The 19819-nt window shown below is 51.1% G+C and overlaps 1 protein-coding gene across 1 annotated transcript in view; it reads left to right on the top strand.

The window, feature by feature from the left end:
* LOC131290989 (protein encore) overlaps positions 1-12854 on the top strand; it is a 101251-nt gene extending 88397 nt beyond the window's left edge. The window contains exons 4-11 of the mRNA XM_058320180.1: positions 6419-8496; positions 8580-9146; positions 9243-9484; positions 9564-9940; positions 10885-10917; positions 11054-11345; positions 11427-11553; positions 11633-12854. Coding sequence (XP_058176163.1) covers positions 6419-8496; positions 8580-9146; positions 9243-9484; positions 9564-9940; positions 10885-10917; positions 11054-11345; positions 11427-11553; positions 11633-12854 — 4938 coding nt within the window. The remainder of the gene's footprint in view (positions 1-6418; positions 8497-8579; positions 9147-9242; positions 9485-9563; positions 9941-10884; positions 10918-11053; positions 11346-11426; positions 11554-11632) is intronic.
* The last annotated feature ends 6965 nt before the right edge of the window (positions 12855-19819 follow it).

Genomic DNA, 19819 nt, shown 5'->3' with positions numbered 1-19819 from the left:
GCGGGCAGTGCAGGATTTCTTCATCATCCCGTTCGAAGCAGGAGATTTGCATCTTCTTTGCGCACGCAACGTTTGCACGGAAAGGTGCAAATTGTGTGCTACCTCGAGCATTGGCGTGTGTGTGTGTGTGTGAGAGAGAGAGAGGGAAAAAAAAAGAAGAAACGAAAGGACCCAGGGCGGCAAATGGCAATGAGCAGTGGTGAGCTAATTCCACTGATTATTCAGCGCTAACGGGGGTCATTTTCCTGGCCACTTCGTTTCCACCGCTCACTATGTGTGTGTGTGTGTGTGTGTGTGTGTGTCACCCAGGAGAAACCGCAGGGACATTCCTCAGCACTCGGGAGGGGCCGGAGGTGTCGCGGGTGATTTACAACGCGTTACCCCGTGTTGTTGTTGTTGTTGCTTTTTTTTCTTCTCATCCTCACAGCTCACACTCACATCCCGCAAATCGTCGCGCAATCGTAATAATTTACTCAACCGCGGGCGTTTACACGCCTTGCTCCCGCACTTCGCGCGACGATCCGTTTCGGCGTAATGAAGTGTTTTGTTGTTTTTAGCTTTTTCTGCGCTTCGTTAAATTAAGTCGCAAGATTTACACCGCATCCAACACAGTAACGATTGAAAAAATAATACACTCTACCCGTGTCCTATTACTAGACAATGACAGGAGGGGAAAACGTCAGGGAAAACGGAGAAAGAAAAACCACTTCAAAACTATGTTTCATAATTGATGTATTGAAAAAAACACACATAAATTAGCCCTCGTCGAGACACTCGGCTAAGAACTGCGCCTGCCTCCGCCACCACTCTCTCACCCCCCCCCCCCCCCCCCCCTCCCCTCTCACCCAATATCGGGCGCGGAGGTCGGAGGTGTCGAGAAGGCGGTCAACTAATTTTTCGCTCACGCCTATGTTTAACAACCTCAATTACAAATCGCTTGCCGCGATTTGTCTTCTCCACCACCCCCCCGTCACCCCAACCCCTATCCCATCGGCTGCCTGGTGTTCGGTGGTACGCATACCGCCGCCACCGACGACCCGTTGACAGATGACAGTTTTAATTATGAGCAATCAAAGCCAGTCTGCCTGCCACTTTCTGGTTGTGGAACGCCGACCGACGTCGCGGCGGGAGAAGACGGTTTGTCACAGCAGTCATGTCACACACCGTGAAACCCTCCCCCCCCCTCTCAGGAGGAGAGGGAGGGAAGGGAGGGGTCTTGAAAAAGACGGCAGAGACCACCGTTTCTCCCTCCGTTAACACTTCTCTTTTAACAAGATCGAGGAGTGTCTTGTTTCGAGGTTTATTTTTGCACTCCACTTTACTGCTCCCTCCCTTCCTCCCTCCCTCCCTCCCTCATGTTTGCGAACATGTTGCGGTGAATTTATGTGCCTGCATCACGCTCCGTGCGTGTGTGCGTGTGTACGTGTGTGCATCTAACGATGGCGGGAAAATTAGAAACGAACACACCCCGCGGGACGATGAGCCGTGGCGCGAGTTTTGACGGAAACGCACACTTGCACACACCGGCGGTAATTGTGCCAACTTAATCAGCGGCACCGCTAACGCTGTTTGCCTCTCCGTTTGCGACACGCTGTCTATCCCTCCCCGGGGTTTTTCTCCTTGCTGCAAGGAAACCTCAACGTTGTTCGTTGTTTTCCCACTCTCCCAGCGACGAATTGGGAGGAAACGGGCTGACCCTTTTTAAAGCGAACTCCTTTTCCATTTTCTGGACACTTGGACTTGTTATCTACCTCTGGTTGTCATACGAAACAAGTGACTCGCATTTTACCTTGTGTCGTAACATATCCCGCTCGATTTACAATTTAGAAAATTCTATCGATACATTGTTAGTGCAAATTAATTTCACGCTTCGTACAGCAATCGGCCGCATACATTTGAATAAAAACCTTGTTTACAAGTCTTTACTTGTCCTCCAATGTGTGCCTTATTTATGTGAAATGCACTTCGAAGTAGAATTTCAATAAAGCATTCACAAAGAACGTATAAGTCCTACGTACATTAATGTTTTAAAAGACGAATTTTAATACATGCTTTCAATGAAACTTTTATTTATTTTGTTTTACCTTTGATTCCTTTTTAAGTGAACTTTATTAAGCACTTGTGGAAGGACTTAAAATTTGGTGGCGAATGACCGAATTTATTTCACTGATCGCTCATCCTGTCGGGGTTAACGACCCGAGGAGAAAGATTCTAAATAACTTTCCCCCGCTTCAGTGTCCTTTTTAAAGCGCCAGCGCCATCTGCTGGCTAACGTTTGGCATCGACTCGATCGAACGTCAATAATTTTGTCGACAAGATTTTAACAACAAAAATTATTGACAGTGACAGTGCGGTTATACAACCACAATAATGTAAGCAGATCACAATACAAGACACTTGTGTGTTACGATTTTAGTCTATTTTTAATGTAACAAGTTAAAATGGTTGTATCCGAGCTATATTTAAGTGTCAAAAATCTCTGACAATTGAACAATTTTCACAAATACAAAGTACAGCAATCTCAAACGGTTAATGTACGGAAATTTAATGTACACGTATGAACCCTATTTAGAATTAAAACTTCAATGCACGTGTTATTTGTGTCATAAACACAATAAATATGGATAATGTAATTTATTGAAATTGAAATGCAACAATCGTCCTTTTATCTCCAGTTGCATGTAACGCAATCAATCAATCATCGATCGAGGGTTCAAAAGAGCGTTACAAACGAGCGTCTCAAAAGCATTATGATGATGTGTTAAGATGCGTAGTTGCCACCATCGCCGACGTGGAGGCGGATTGCGAAAAAATCTGGCCAGAAATGGCTCCCTAGGTATTGAAGTAGGTGGCGTCGTAAATCATCGCTCCGGAGCGAAATCTCGCGGACGGCGACGACACAGTCGGTTACGGTCTCGTAGCGCCTATGCGCAGTTTTTTTTCCCCTTTTCGCTTGCTTTTCCAATACACATTCAATCCTCCATTCACCGGGTGGGTTTATAAATACGGGTTGTTTTTTTTTTTTATTGCTCCAGTCCCAATCCAACCCACGTCCACGTTACTACTGCAGCCAACAAAACCCACTACCACCACTACCCACATACCCGTCGGCAGCGAATGTTTCGGTCCGTGTCCGGATCATCGTTTACCTTGTAATTATGATAATTAATGGATTATTTTACTGTTCATTACCGCGACCGGTGTGACACCTTTGGCACGGGCAATGGTGCGCGGGAGGAGGGGGCGGGAGTTAGCTGTCGCGACTTGTTTAGCTCCGCCAGGCGCTGCTGCTGGCTGGCTACATGAAAGGTTAATGGCGGCACCCTTACCACTTGAGAATCAATTTATCACTTATAAATAATACACATTCCGTTTTCGCATTTTTCTTCTCCGCTTGTCTGGTTCTCCGGTCTGCTTCGTCTTCCTTCCCCGGACAACATCTTATTCTATGTACGTGTATTTTTGGTTTGTTTTTATTGTTTTCGTTTTTTGTCCGACGACAGGCACGACTTCTTCACGTAAACGAGGGTTTTGAACGCGATTCGGTCGTGGAAAGTCGGTTGTCTATCCAGCGCGAATGAATGAAAGCATGTTTTGCAACACGCAAGAGGAGTTCTAACACACCAAAGAGAATTGAATGAATCAGTAAACACATGATACTAATCGCCAAATAGATATGATTCCTCTTCAGAAACTCTAATCCCCAATAGAGTAAGTAAAAGAGAATCTAACCGCCAAGCCGAGATCCAAATCCCAAGCAGGAATAAGATTCTCAAGAGTGAAGAAGCTATTAGACGCCACAAAAATTTGAATCCTGAACAGAGAATCACAGACAGTTGTGGTAATTGTGTTGTGATCAACAACATGAAAAATGAGTTATAACCAGCCAAAGAGATATGAAATCTCAATAGAGGTTGTAATCCCTGAATGAGTCTCTAATCGCCCGATAAATATGATTCCTAAACAGGGATTCAACTAATCGCCAAGCTTAGATTCGAATCTCAAGCTTATAACTGATTCCTAAGAGAGAAAGAGCTTTTATCCAACTCGCAAGGGAGCTGTGAAGCACACGAAGAATGACTTGGTCGGGGATCATTGGAAATATCAACATCCTAACCTTCTTAAAACAGACAAAAAATATTAATAACAAGCACTACGAATCAAAAGCGGCCAGTATAAACAAAGTCGGACCTGAATAAGTGGTCAAAGACTCGCCATACAGAGCTTTGAATCATGCACAAGGATTCAAATCCAAAACAAAACAAAAAAGCAAGAACAAAGAACTACTAAAAGATGAGATCCCTCAGGATGATTGTTCAGTCTGATTCCGAGTCCGAGTCATTCCGTAAAAAGGGTCATGGTTCCGATTACTAGGCTAATCCTATGTTCGCAGTTCCTTAGCGGGCATTCTGGGTGAATGTCTTGAAAAAGTGGGGTGAAGGGTGACATGGTGTGTTTGACCATTTTCGGTTGGGGCTTGTGTTTCCTTTTCCACTGGAGAGGCTAGTTTCACTAACACTCACCTGTTTCGTTGCGTCGTCGTCCGTTCTTGTACTTGCAGGGCTCCGATGGAGGGTCGGTAGTGTTCGCGTCGACGCCGCAAACGCAGCCCACGACGGCGGCCTCGAGCCCGGCGGCGGCTGGGGCACCCCGGAAGCCCGAGTTCCCTCCGACCGGGCTGCCGCTCAGCAATGGACCACTCGGGCTGGCCGGGAGCGCCAGTCCGGTGCCGGTACCACCCTGTGGCACTGGTCCGGCACCGCCGGCACCGTCGCCAGCGCCCGCCGCCCTACCGCCACCGAGCCTGCCACCGCCTTATCCATCAACACCAATGCAGGTAAGTTCCCAGAGGAGGAGACGCCAACTTCGGAAGGATCTGGAACGGAGATGGGATGGGACTCCGGTGAATACATCTTCCACTGTCTGCACCCTGCTTGGTCTAGTTTTCAGACTTTGGCAGACTACGACGAATACCAAGAGGCAGCCGAACCGGTGTACGGACACTTGTCCCCAACACCTCGGGTCGGCAGATAATGTTATCCCAAACAATAAAACCAGCTTGTACAACCTATTTCAATTTTCCAAATTGAGACCCATCTCGAGAGAGGGAGGGAGTGTTTTTGGTAGTTCCTGGAACGTTGGCCTTGGGGAAATGGTTGTGGATGTTGGAACCTGCCAAGAGATTGGCTCTACCGGCACCGGAAAACGAGGGGAAAGGGGCTTATTGATGTCGCAGCGAAGCGGCACTGATTGATTAGCGCCTGGTTTAATCTGAACTAAGTGCGCTATACTGCCGACCGGGGCTGGCAGGAGCTGGAGTTGCGAACTCCCAACTCCCAATTGGATCATCACAGTGTTTTGCCGATGAGGGAAGGCTGGGAGGAGGAGGCATCGTGCAGTAGCCGTCGCATGGTTATGGCTCTGGACATTCCGTGAAAATCGGACATCCGACGCCCACCGACGTGTGTGCGGTGGGGAATTTTAATTATATCGCTAGCCACACATAAACACACCTTCACACCAGCGCAACTAGCCCAATGCAAATCGTGTGCAATTGACCGTCCGGTCCCCTGGCCCCGGCCCCCGGGTTGGATTTTGGAAGCGAGTCGAGTCCGCGCATAAAACATGATGTCATATACCGAGGAGAACACCGAACACGAGCAATGCTTTGTTTGTTTCTTTTTTTTTTTTATTAATTCTGTACAGTTCTCTGGCCGCACGTGTGTGTGTGTGTGTGCGTCATCGATGTGCATAGTGCATTTCAATTGATTCGCCGACCAAATATTTCGGCCGAACAATGAACCTCCTCCGTGTTGAGATATCCGAAAGTTCCACGTCTATACATGCATATGTGCACGGTTTCTCTTATAGGCTGCGCCGGATGTGAATTTTTCGGGTCCCCCGACGATGCCGTTGCCGGCCGGAAATTGTCACACACACTCAGCGCACGGACTGGTGGTGCACGGTTGTATGGTTTAATAAAATATTTATATATCGACACTGGCGGAGAGGGAAAGATACGGATAATTCCAGGGAGCACCGGGTGGACTGTGTCTGAGCTCGAGCTGCAAGGGGGGCAAGGACGTCCCGGGGGGAGTGCCAGATTTCGCCGAATTGCGAGTGTGCGCGCACGGAAGTTTATAAATCCCGTGCTACTAAATTAATTTCCAATGCTAATTAAAGGCTCCCCGTGTGATGGACGCTCCAATTTTGAGGCCGCCATTGTTGGGCTCCTAATCTAATACCGCAGGAGCTCGCAGCTGGCGTGTCTATCCGATGAGCCTTGTCGAATGAAATGAATGAAAGAGATAGAGAAGGGGGGAGAGAGAGGGACCGAGAGAGAAATGTCATTGTCGTGTCAATCAAGCAGAGCGTGCACTGCTAATTCGCTACGTTTTCTTTCTTTCTTTTGTTCCAGGTATCGAATGGACCGCTGGGGACGCATTTGACGTCAATCGGAGGCGGCGGCCAGCAACAAGCAGTTGCGTCATCTCAGCAGCAGCAACAGCAGCAGCAGCAGCAGCAGCAACAGCAACAGCAACAACAGCAAGTGTCACCATCTTCGCAGCCGCCAGCCTCGCCACAAACGGCCGCCGGTATGAGCAACAAGCCGCTGCTGCCGATGGCGTCCGCAAAGATACCGACCAGCAACGCCACCACCACGTCCTCCCAGAAGCAACAGCAGCAGCAGCAACATCAACCGGTGGTGGGCAGTGCGCCGCCATCGCCATCACCGCAAGCTGCCGGAGGCAACCCTCCACAGCCGCACCCGTCGGCGGCGGCATCCATTCAATCTCAGCTGCCTCCATCGCCACAGCAGCAGCAGCAGCAGCAGCAGCTGCAGCAGTCATTGACGGCGGCACCCAGCAGTGGTTCGTTAAAGCCAGGCTTTCTCGGCGTTGCCGGACCGAACGGTGGCGGTTCAGGGAGCGGCTCTCTGATGGCGCCGTCGGCGGCTGCAAATCTCTCGAATAGTATAGGACCAAGCGGCAATCCTGCGATGGCGCCCAGCAGTGGCGGTCATCACCCTCACCATCACCAATCGCAGCAGCAGCAGCAGCAGCAACAGGCTGGCGGCTCATCAGTGGCGGCTATTGGTGGAAGCGGTCCGTCGGGTGGCGGTAGCAGTAGTAGTAGCAGTGCGGCACCATCCTCTCTGCCACTGTCGGTGCCGCACACGCCTCCGGCGGCTACGCCAGCCACCACCGCCGGCCAAACTGGACCCGCGCATCCCTCGCTCGAAAGCACCAGCTCGTCGTCGACAGCGGCGGCAGCGGCTGCATCGGTGGCGGCGGCGGCTGTTGGAGCCCTGCGCACCAACAGTCCGGCAGTGCCCGGCGTCGGCGGTGGCGTCCCATCGCTCTCAGCGGCGACGGCGGCTGGTCCGACGGCCGCCACGCTACTCAACGGCAACCACGCGGCGGCTGTAGCGGCGGCGGCGGCGGCGGCTGCGGCTAATCATCCCTCGATTATGATGGCGAATGGGCTCGGCAGCCTGCCACCGCACTACCGCTACACCGGCTACCCGCTGTACTCGCCGTACGGTGGCTTCCAGCACAGTCCCTACTTGCCGCCCTCGGTCACCTCGCCCAACCTGTCCCCGCGGATGCATCCGGCCCTCGGGCCGATGCCGCACACGCTGATGGGGCTGGGGCTGATAGACGCGCGGTTACAGCCGCCCCTGACGGCGGCTCCCACCGGCAACGGCCGTGGTGGCGCTCCGAACGACCGCGACCCGTCGCCACTCATAGCCGCCGCCCAGCATCACCAGGCCAGCAGCCAGCAGAAGATGCGCCCGATCACGCCCAGCTCCAGCAGCAGTTCCTCGTCGTCGTCCTCGTCGTCTTCCGTCACGATCGTCTCGAGCACGGCTCCGTCGCTCGTGCCCGGCAACGGCGGCCCACTCCACTCGCTGGCGGCTGCGGCGGCGGCGGCTGCCACCGGTGACTCCTCGCAGCCGCCGCACCCCTCGCTCCGTGACCCACACGCGCACGGTCCGGTACATCCTCCGCCGCCCGGTGGCCTTCATCTGCCGCCCGGAGCTGGAGCCGCCGGACCACCGCCGCCTCCCCCACACCACCACCTGCTGCCGCCTCATCCCGGTGCCGGTGGTGGAGGAGGGCCTGGAGCGGGCCATGTGCTCGTCGGTCACCACCATCACCCGCAGCTCGTGGTCGGCGGCCCACCGCCTCCACCCGCAGGACTCGTCCCACCCGGTGTCGGTGTCGGGGTCCCGCCTCAGCACCATTCGGCTGGCTCCTCCTCGACGTCCTCCTCGCACCCGTCCCCGCACGCCACCAACAATGGCGGCCCGGGCGGGCATCCCCATCAGGCGGCGGCGGCGGCGGCTGTCGGCTCCTCCAACAGCAATGGCAGCAATAGCAGCAGCAGTAGCAGCAGCAGCAGCAGCAGCAGTAGCGGAGGCAGCATCGTCATCTCCTCCCGTCCCCACTCACCCCGCGGCCACAGTCCGAATAGGGAGCGCGAAAGCTATAGGTAAGTGATCGTCTCCCCCCCCCCCCCCCTCCATTCCCCCTGCTCGTTGGTAACCTTGGTTTTTTTGCTTGATCTCTTTGTAGCAGTAACATCAGCAGCCTGTCTCGCTCGACGCCCGGCTCCACGATTCCACCGTACGGAGGTGGTGGTGGCGGTAGTGGAGGCCCCGGACCGGGTGGAGGAGGTGGGCCGTCACCGGCGTTGCCAACGTTCGGCGGTGGCGGCGGACTGCCACACTCGGTTGCGCTGGCCGTCTCCTCGGCGGCCATGTCGGCGGCCGTCTCTTCTAGTCTCACGTACCCCAAAACGACGCTCGCCATCGGCGGCACCATCCTCTCCTCGTCCTCCTCATCGTCGTCCTCCGGCTCGTCGGCGTCCGGTGCGGGCGCCGGGGTAGTGCCTCCCGGGTGGCCGCCAAGTGCCGCTGCCCCCACCGGCCAGCCCACCGTACCGCTCACGCACCCGCACTCCCACTCGCCCGCCATGGCCGGCGGCGGTGGACACAGTTCTTCCTCGTCCTCGGCAGCCGCGGCGGCCGGATCGCACCACCACCAACATCACCCGCACCACCATCAACCCCACCATCAGCCGCCGCCGCCTCCGCCGCCATCGCATCCGCATCAACACTCGCGCCCGACGCCACCTTCCCCGTCGGCCGCGGCGGTGGCGGCCGCTGCCAGCGGCACCTCGATCCCGACCTCCTCCTCCTCCGCGTCCTCCGCCGCCGCCTCCTCGGCCAGCGCCAGCTCGCACCAGCAGCTGCCGTCGGTGTCGATGGTCACCTCGAGCAGCTCGTCGATCGCCGTCTCGTCGCCATCGTCCTTTCCGACGCCCCTGTTCGCCACGCCGATCCCCCCGCCCACGACCGTCTCCGCCGGCAGCTCCGTGCCCGTCTCGTCCAGCAGCGTCGCCTCGCCGGCCAGCACGCAGCCCCCGCCGGCACCCCATCCGCACCCATTCTCGGCCGAATCTCTCTTCTCGACGAAAGGTAACCCCGTTCACCCGCGATCCCCACTCCACGCCCACCGCAACACTCATGCTCTTCTTCCTCTTCTGCCTGCTTCCAGTGTCCGACCAAGCCGATATGCTGCGGCGCGAGCTGGACAACCGGTTTCTCGACCGCAGCGGGCTGACGGCGGTTCAACCCGGGCCACCCTACCTGCGCCAGGAGCTGCACCACCATCAGCATCAGCACACGCACCTGCACCAGCACCAGCACCAGCATCAGCCGCTGCTACCGGGAGCGGCTGGCGGTGCGCCCGCCCTCTTTCCGCCGCCCCTCTTCAAGGACGTGCCGAAGATCGGCGCCGTCGACTCGCCGTTCTACCGCACCGGGCTCGGCATGCCACCGTACGCCGGCTACCCGCCCGGTTTGCTCCACCCGGGGCTCAGCGGTCCCACCCAGTTTGTGCCGCCGAGCCACCTCCAGTCGTTCGTGCCGAAGGTAGGTTCCCTTTTCCGCTCGTGACGTCTGCACATTCCACATTCATCGACCCATCGACGATCATTGCATTTCGGATCACCGTTAATGAGTTTTATTGCGCAGCTCATTGCTTGTACTATTTACAATGTCATCAGTCTATCAGTTTCTCTATCCTCTACATCAAAAAGTCTGCGTTCGTAGCGTTTGCATTAACAAAAATAGACAAATTTTCATTGACGATAAGAAAAAAGTTTACCAAGTTAACTGAACGAAGTAAATTTTATTGTAAAGATACATCTTTTAAGTACTTTAAAAAAATATTCCGACGGCCAGTAAGCCGGCCTGTTTTAGTTTGGCCGGCTAATGTTTTAGTCACCGTGGATTCAGTTTAAATAATACAGTTGTCAAACATGTTCTAAATTTAAAAGAAATGCTTCTCTTTATTTTGCTTTTAACAGAAAGTTGCTAGCGTTTTCCGTTTTTGCTTGTAAAGTCGTGGAAAATTGTCTATTTTGTTTTTAATGCAAACGTTAATCAGTGTAAAATTTTCACTATCCTCAACATCAACCAGTCTTCTGAAAATATAACCTTCTTCTTGCGAAATCGGAAAGCTTTCTCTTTCTACTCGGTCTGTCAATGTTTTGACACTTCTCTTTTCCGCTGGGCTTTGCGCTGTAGCAGCAAAACATTTACTTTGCCGATCCCTTTCAGTTTAATAAATTGTTTTGAGAAGCGCGCCTCCTTCTCTTCTGAGCATCAAGTTTCAGTTTGCAGCTTAATCAATTCATTCATACATTGTTTGTTTGTTTGTTTGTTTGTTTGTTTTTTTGAATGTTTTCCATGCTTTTCGCCATAACCATCAACAACTCGATCATGATCATCGCCATTACCACCATCATCCACCACCACCACCACCACACTCAACCATCCATCACCCACACGCTTCTTCTCATCGTCGTCCAAAGCAACAGGCGCCACCGGTCGACCCGAACAAGAAGGTAGGTTACCGGGGATCTCCGGCACCATCCACCACCATGCAACACCGTTTGTGTTTGTTTGTTTTTTCCCGGTCGCGTTTCGCGCTTTTGTGGCACTGGGGTTATAACCGTTCGTTTGGTTCTTTGACTTTTGCAGAAAACGGGCAAGTGGAACGCGATGCACGTGCGGATCGCGTGGGAGATCTACCATCACCAGGCGAAGCAGAACCCGGACAAGGCGGCCTCGATCAAGACGGCGTCGGAGATGCTGCGGCCACCGTCGCACATGTACCCACCGTCGGCAGCCGCCGCCGCCGCGGCCGGGCTCGTGCGCCCGCACGATCTGCCCTCGTCCACCTTTCCACCAGCAGGCCTTCCGGGGCGGCCGGGCCCGTACGATTCTGCCCCGCTGCCGCCCAGCTACATGAGCTCCCCGGGCAGCCACATAGGTGAGGAACGCCACGCAACCGCCGCTACGGACGCCCATTCGGCCAGCCTTCTCAACCATTCTACGTTCGCTTTGTTTGCAGGAGTGTCCCCGTTCGGTCGGTACGCCTCGCCGTACGGTGGCTCGCCGTTCAGTGGCCTTTCGCCCTTCTCGCGCGACATTCCGATCGGTTCGCAGATGCCGGGTGCGATGCACGATCCCTGGCGCAGGTGAGTGTCCACCGTGAATGCTGGTGCTGAGAGCGTATCTCGTACATCACTGACACTTACACTTTTTGTTTCCATGTAGCGCGTTGCCACGCGGTGTCGGTGCGTACCAGCAGGGTCCGCAGCCGCCGGGTGGTGCGGGGTGGCCACCGATCAAGCAGGACCCGGGCCTGGTGGCGGAGAACGCGCGCCGTGAGGCGGAGGAACGCGAACGCCAGCGGGAGCGCGAGGAGCGGGAGCGCGAGCGGCAACGGCGGGAGCGCGAGGAGCGCGAGAAGCAGCGGGAGCGCGAGCGCGAGGAGAAACTGCGCAAGGAGCAGCAGGAGCGCGAGCGGGAACGGGAGCGGGAGCGGGAGCGCGAGCGCAAGGAGAAGGAACGGCGCGAGATGGAGCGGCGTGAGATGGAGCGCGAGCGGATGCTGCACCAGCAGCAGCGGGAGTCGAAGGCAGCGGCCGCGGCCGCAGCAGTCGCAGCCGCCAACGCGGCCGCCTCGATCAACCGGGACCGGTCGCCGCTGCGCAACGGCACCGAGCTCGACATCCGGATCAAGGAGGAACCGCGCAAGGACGACGAGCTGCTGATGCGCAGCCATGCGGCGGCCGTCGCCAGCGATCCGCGCTACCATCCCTCGATGATGCCGCACCCGTACATGACCGGGCGGCATCCGGCGGTGCACATGCTCCCTGGGGGGCACCTATCGCGCACGATGCTACCCCCGACGATGGGCCTGCCGACGCACTTCCCGCCGCACGGCTCCTGGGGTCCGGATCCGTTCCGGGACTACCGGCTTGACTCGCTACACCACCCGCTACGCTACAACCCGCTGATGGACGCTTATCGGGCGGAGGAAGCGAAGGCGTCGCTCCTGTACGCAGCCCAAACGGCGGCACACTTCCGCGGCAAGGAGCCAAGCCCGGTGCCACCGCCGCAGCAGCAGCAACAGCCCCCGCCCCACCATCGTATGCCGTCCGGGCCCGGTGGTGGCGGTGCGGGAGGAGGAGGAGGCAATCCCGGTGGTGGTGGCGGACCTCCTACCGGTCCCGGACCCGGAACGCCTGGCGGTGCTGGTTCGGGCGGTGGCGGAGGTGGCCGAGATCCATCCGGCGGTCCGCACAAAGCCCAAACACATCCCGCGTCCGCGACGAGCAATGGACCGATGCCGGGCGCGGGCGGGCCCGGTGGTATGGGTGGAGGCCCAGGTGGAGTGTCCGGTCCGGGTTCGGCTGGTCCACCACCAGCCGGCTCCGCGCTACCCGTCTCCATCGATATGCACAAAAAGGAGGACACCTGTCAGTCCCGATGATAGTCGGCGGGTGGCGGCTCGGTAGAGCTCGGCGGTAGTGGCACCACTACCACCATCGCCACCTGTGTGGCCACCGGCACCGGCAGCAGCAATGTGCACCCAGTAACGACGACGCCACTGATCGTCATCGAGGACGATGACTGAGCGCGAAACGAGGTTATGTGCACAGCGCGCACCGGCTCGCAACGAGCCGGCAGTGTTTCACTTCCAATACCACCACCTACCAGACACGACGACCCGACACTAGAGCGAAAATCAAAGGGACAACACCACACAACTGTCGCCTCGAGCGCGAGTACGCAGCGGATTCGCTAGCATTTACACCATCGTCCACCAGATTGTAAGCACCTCCGGTGGGCTCTCGGCTTTCCACCCAAGGCAACCACGTCATCCAATCTGTATACCCCCGGGAAAGGGAACACCGACCGAACCGTGGACCCCCCTCTCCCCCATTCGAAGCGAGGTTCGAGCCACGATCGAGCACAGCAATATGAAATCGAATCAGGAATCAAAAGCACATAGCGCAATTAGCAACGCGACGAGGCGAAAATCGATGGCTGAGTGAGGCACCGGCGGCAACCAAGGGTCACGGCAGCAACCTGCGACGACGTCCACCGTGTTCAACCCGTCAGAGTCACATGAAACTGTATTTATTCGATAACTAGGATCTAATAACTAATCGAGTATCGGACTGATCGAGGCCGGCTTATGCTGTCCAGCCAAACATCCACCACCACCACCACCACCCCCCATACAACCAGGCTGTCTTATTTTTAACGCGAACAGTTTTATTCGTTCTTTTCTCTGTTTTGTTTCATTTTCGGTTTCATTTGCGGCTTCTCCTTCACGCACGCCGTGATGAGTGGAAACATCGAACACTCGACCCGAACCGACAGGCTCATTTACAGACTCCTTATTGTGTGCACAATTGTGTGTGTCTCATCCTCCCACACGCACACACCATCTCACAACATGATACATACTAAACGTGCACATTCCAAAGTATGTCATCATGATAACGGTTCGCCTCATCTGGGCTCCCGAGGGGTTGCGAAACACTACCAGGGTTGGCGAGGTGTGTACGGTTAAAACCGAGAGAGGATTGTGTTGGTATGTGCACGAGCCGGAAACGGCAGCAGACAAGCGATAGGAAGGTTTACTGGCAGGACTGACAAAGTTAAAAACAAAATGCATTTATTTCATCGCCGAACCGCGGTTCCCCCAAACGGTGCGGTCAACGAAATGTGTAAGATAGGAACGTGTGTGTACGAGCGAAGTGCAGGGATCGAACTCACTTCTCACCTCGTGCGGTTGGATCATTTGTATTATAGTACCTTAAATTCGTGCGACGTGTTTATTTGTATCGTGTACAGCCTAGCTTCGGTCCAACGTGGGACGAATAGATTGTTTATGTATTATTATATTTTATACATACATACGTATGTATGGTTCCAACCCCGACACGCAGCCGGGGTTCGGACTGGGGCACATCCAGCAACACTTTAGGCATGCTCATCTCACCTTTGTTCACTGTACCATAAAAGTAACCAAAACACAAACACCGAGAGTTTCTTTTGCAAACCCACTTCTAGTAGTTTACGGAAATCTTTATCCGGTGGCGCTCTATGTCAGCCCTTTCATCTCACCGTTTAAACTTCCTTCCGATCGCCGTCCCCTTACTACTACCCCCTCTACTTTTTATATGTATGCTCTGAAAATGGTTTTTGAAAATTTTTCCCATCATTGGCAACTGCTTTCGAGTCGTTTTTTAGTTAGTTTTATCACTCTTTAGTTAAAAATGTTGATCCCATATCGAAAAGTACCGAAACTGGACCAAATATTTTAGTTGTCGTGTATAACCACGGAGAAAACGGAGACATTTTCAATTGAAAAACATAGGACATGAAATAAGAGAGTTGTAAATCGATTCAATAGAGGTAGAATTACAAATCGACTATCGGGGTTTCCGAAAGGTTTCCTAAATTCTCTTTAAATCACTTGCTTTCACTGAAAACAAATCTCAAGTTACATTTCCCTCACAAACATTAACAAACCTTAGGCATTTCATATCAAGGTGTGATCTCTCAATGTCGTCTTGACAAGCAGGCTTGTGCGGACACATTATGGATGGGCCCGAACTTTTCCCAATCTTTCCCCCTCTCGCGCCACTTGATGAAGCTTTCGTAAACGGGGTTTTTGGTACAGAACATAACAGCAAACAACATCCCTACATCATTTCTAGCATCCTACATCCGTCCCACGCTCTCGATGCCGGTCCCGTCTGTTTCATACCATGTTTGGAACGGTTGCTTGGAGGCCATCCTCTTCCGCCCGGATGGGTTTCAGAGTAAGATCCGGACAGCGGTAGAGAGTGTCTGTGTTTAAGGTCTCAAACGCAAAATGAACGAATCACTTCTCGATTCGTGGATAGGAAACTTTGCACCGTCAGGCAAATATAAATTAGCTAGCATCCCGGGGGGAGAAAATGGAATGGAACATTATTGCCAAGGAAAGATATCGCTCGACAAAAGCAAACGGAAACCAACCGCATTAGGCATACGAACTCGTATAAAAAAAATCAAAGAGCACGTTGTGAAAAGTAACTAGGTAAATGTGTAAACGCTCGGAAACGCGTGCGCAGCTGATTCACGACGTGTTTGAGCAGCAATTAGTAAATAGAAGGCGAGACGAAGGGAGAAGGAAAACAGTACGGCGTGTGCTGCACATATTAGTAGGTGCAGTCAGAGGCCGGAGTGTGAACTAGATGTGTAGGGTTAGTTTAATTTAATTTAATTGCGTATTACCTTTAACTAAATATTATTTATTCAATAGTCAGTTTTTTTTAATCTATAAAATCCCACGCTAGCGTGGTAGCTCGTCAGACGTAATTAGGTGAGATTAGTTCAAGAAGAAAAAGCTTAACGGGCGGGACAACCGTACGACGCGACCGTTAAATACAATTTTCCCCGCGTCCTCCCGCGAAAGGGAATGGGAACGGCCCGTGGGGGAGGGAGAAAAACAGGGCCGTCTAGCAAAATACATTACAAGCCACACACCCCCCCTCAGCATAAACGCGGACTCTTTTTTTTACATAAAAATAAAGTAAAACAAAAAAATATAATCGAATCTTTAGCCACACTCTTTTGTTTTTCGTTTGCTCTTGCTAGTTGTATTTTAGGTTCGCTCCGTTCGCTTACTTTGGATTACATTTTCTACCACCGTTGCGTTGTTTATTACATTTCTTCTGTTTATTTTCAGTTGTTTTTTTTCCATTTGCAGACTTTTATTTCACAGCTACACTTTCGTGACGATTTGTTTCGTTTCAGCACAACCGTTGTTTTGAGTTAAACCATTTTAGCCTGGCCAATGGGTGGGCGGTTCACGAAGGGTACAATCAGACACTTGGCGAGGTTGACACGAGTCCGGTATTCGGGAAGAATCTCAACCAAAGAACGAAAACATACAGCAAAGCAATACCAAGTCACCACGAAAGGCAATACACAAAACATAAAAACAAAACACGAAAACCAGCAACAGCAAGGGAAACGATATTACACTATGCTTAAGGAGTCAATCAGTATCAGTAAAGCAACGCCAATAGTTCTTCTTAAGCGCGTACGGAGCGGATGATGGTGCTGCAGACAAGGTGATCGCGATGGTGAGCAAATCAAAAATCAAACCGAAAAAAAACAACACAGTAGGTGCTGGCGGTACGAGGAGATGTATATTCAAAATCGTGTGAAATCAGTAAAACCCCAAAAGCAGACAAAATCGTGATCAAAACAATGTTATCCCCAAAGCGAAGGGATGGGCTTAACCGAGCCGGAAACGCGCCCGCAATTCAATTGTAGCAGTTTAGCGAACAGGCGAACGGCGAACGGTAGACGGAAACATTCAAAAAGAAAAACTGAAACGAGTCAAAAATGCATACAAATGACGAGAGGGCACCCAGAGGGATGCGCAGAAGTAGCGACGAACGCAAGATATTAAGAAAACAAGAAAATTAACAAAGTAACCCCTAGAGTAGCGAGTAGTTTTCAAATAGCAGGAGATGATTAAAGGTGACGAACATTAGAGTGTGATAGAGTGGACCGCTGACCGCCAGCACAAGGGATGTATGCGATGTATGTGCGTGCGTGCGTGTGTGTGAATAATACACGTAAGTTAAAGCAAAGAAGAAGAAGAAGATGAAGAAGCTGAAGAAGATTAGCAAGGAAGTTTAGCGACCGATAGTATATGAAAACCATAAGGCAAGCAAATAAACATAAACACAGAATATTAGAAAGAAGCGCGAACCCCGAAAGCATACACTACAAGTGTGTTAGAAGCAAACCAAACACACTAAACACACCCACAGACACAGATACACATACAAACTTACAACCAGGAAAAAGTTACGGGCGAAAATAACGGTCCATGGGACAGAAAGGGCACCCAAAAGCAAAGTATAACCGTTTTTTTGAAAGGGTCCTTAAAAATACGAGCCAACCCACAACCTGGCACACGGGTATGTGTACGTGTATGTTTGTGTGTGTTTGGTCGTGTGTATGTGTGCATGTATCACAGTCACACACTCTCTCCCCAGACACGTCTTTCTAGCCCCTTTTCTGCAAGACAGGGAAAGGGGGTTTCGCAAAAGAGGGGGAGTGCATATGGCGCGAAACATAGAACGTGCTCACGTGGGAAATTCGGTTTCGAGTTCCCCAAGAGGCGCACGTCTTCCAGGAAAAGTGCCCTGTTGGGGAAAACGGAAGCTGCGGAAAGGAAGGGATAAACCAACCAAATAAGAGAGAAAAATAACTCGCAAACGCAGAATGAAAGCAGCAGAGCAGATAACACAGAAGATAGCGAAGAGATATGTAATGCTGGGGGAAGGAGGATATACCCGGACGAAGAAGGTGTCGATTTGCAACAAACGTTCGGTTCGTTTATATATATATATATTTAAATATATATAGATATACATAGGGACATAAAAAGCAATGGCCAAGATTATTACATCATTCCTAGAATATGGAAACAAGGAGGCAGCAGATTAAAGAAAAAGTAAAAGTAGCATTAAACGATACCCCGTAAGGAATAGTTTTGCACACACATGTGTGTGTGTGTGTATGTGAGCGAGTATAACAGTCAAGTAAATCAAGTAGGAGAACGGTGTGCAAATACTAAGGTCTAAAACCGAGCAAGCATGAAGGAGAGGGACTGCTGCAGCATAAACTGAAGGGACGAAAGGGCGTAATTATTTAAACAAATGTAAAACAAAACAAAAACAACAATGATAGGGGATGTACGCGGAATCAGATGCTGGCTGATGGAGGAAGTTATAAAAAGTGAGCAAACAAACACGACAAACAAACAAACAAACAAACAAACAAACAAAAACAATTGGTAACGAAAAGGATTGCACGATGCTGCAGCAAACCGGATTAAGTTGTGCGCCGTAAAATAAACAAAGAAATAAATAAGGCGTGGAACGACAGAAATACAACCTCGGCGAAGGAAAAGAAAGAAAAACCGAAAAGCATACACAGACCGTAGAGTACGGAGCGGGTGGATAGAGAGCGAGGGAGAGAGAGAAAGAGAGAAAGAAAATAAAATTATTTGAAAAATTATATCAACGTAACGTGTTTTCCCTCCTTTTTATTGCACTGGTTGACAACCGAATCCGAATATAATTTATGTTATCTAAATCCGAACCTAAAATGTATAAATATTTTTTAAATTTACTTTTTTTCAAATAATATTTTATTTTTTATACAAAAATATCACCATCGTTTTCAAGTTTTTATTTTTCAGCTCAAAAAATCGATCTCAATCCGAAAATATATGGGAAGTAGGTAAGTAAAACGGCTTTAGATTATCCGAAAATATATTTTTTTAAATAATATTTTAGCATTTTGTTTTACAAAAATATCACCATCGTTTTCAGGTTTTTACTCCGGGAAAATCCCTAAAACAATAGATTTTTCGAAAATTGAATTTTTCAGCTCGAAAAATCTTCCTCAATCCGAAAATATCTGGAAAGTAGGTAAGCTAACCAATGTTTAATTATCCGAAAAGAGTTATTTTGGTAAGGAAAACAACTTTTAATAATCCGGAAATATAGCATTTTATGCAAAAAGATTTATGACGGTAAGTTAAACATTGCAATTTTATCCAAAAACAGTAGAAAAAAAGCTTTAAATTATCCGAAAATATTCCAGTTTATCCGAAAACAGGGTGTTAGGTAAGTTAAACTGCTTGAAATCCATCGCTTTTGGTAAAAAAAATTGAAATTGTCAACCCCAAAAATCGGCCCAAAATTACCATGGTAATGCTATGGCAACGTTGGATCCAGATTGGGAAAATCTAATTCACATTCTTGGTTAATTATTGTCTTGAAATCGAAAAACTGTATATAATTCGGATGACCGAAGCGCCGCTCTAGCTGAACCACTGTGCTGGGGGCTGCCGGTGACGGGACTGACGGTTTTCTTTCACGCCACGTCGGTCCCTAGAGACCGCAGAATCCATGACTCGCGTCGGTCGAAAAGTGTCAGTCCACCAGTGTTTTTCTCATGCTTTCTCGTTCTGCCCAATTGACAATCGATAACCATTGATAACGCTGGTGATCTTCGATCGTTGCCACCGAATGAAAGAGAGCTAGAAATAGAATGAACAATCGAACGGGAACAGCACTCGGTATCCACTTGCTAAACCATATCCCCTCTTCTATATTAAACATTTAACTTCTTTTCTTCCATTGATCATTCTTTCCGTTAATTTATAATATACTTCTCTATAAATATATAAAAATGAATGTTTGTATCTGCGTGACGCTAATATAATTTGTTCCTTTTCCCCAAAAACTAAAATTTTCCCAAGGAAAAGCCGGAAAAATGGGTAAGAGTGGCTTTTATCTATATAAAACAATCAAATATACAATTTGCAAACTAAAACTAAGAAACTGCTGAGCCAAACTTAAC

This window comes from Anopheles ziemanni, chromosome X (genome assembly GCF_943734765.1).
Source record: "Anopheles ziemanni chromosome X, idAnoZiCoDA_A2_x.2, whole genome shotgun sequence".
Classification (NCBI taxonomy): Eukaryota; Metazoa; Arthropoda; class Insecta; order Diptera; family Culicidae; genus Anopheles; species Anopheles ziemanni.
This window is presented reverse-complemented; position numbering and strand designations above follow the sequence as displayed.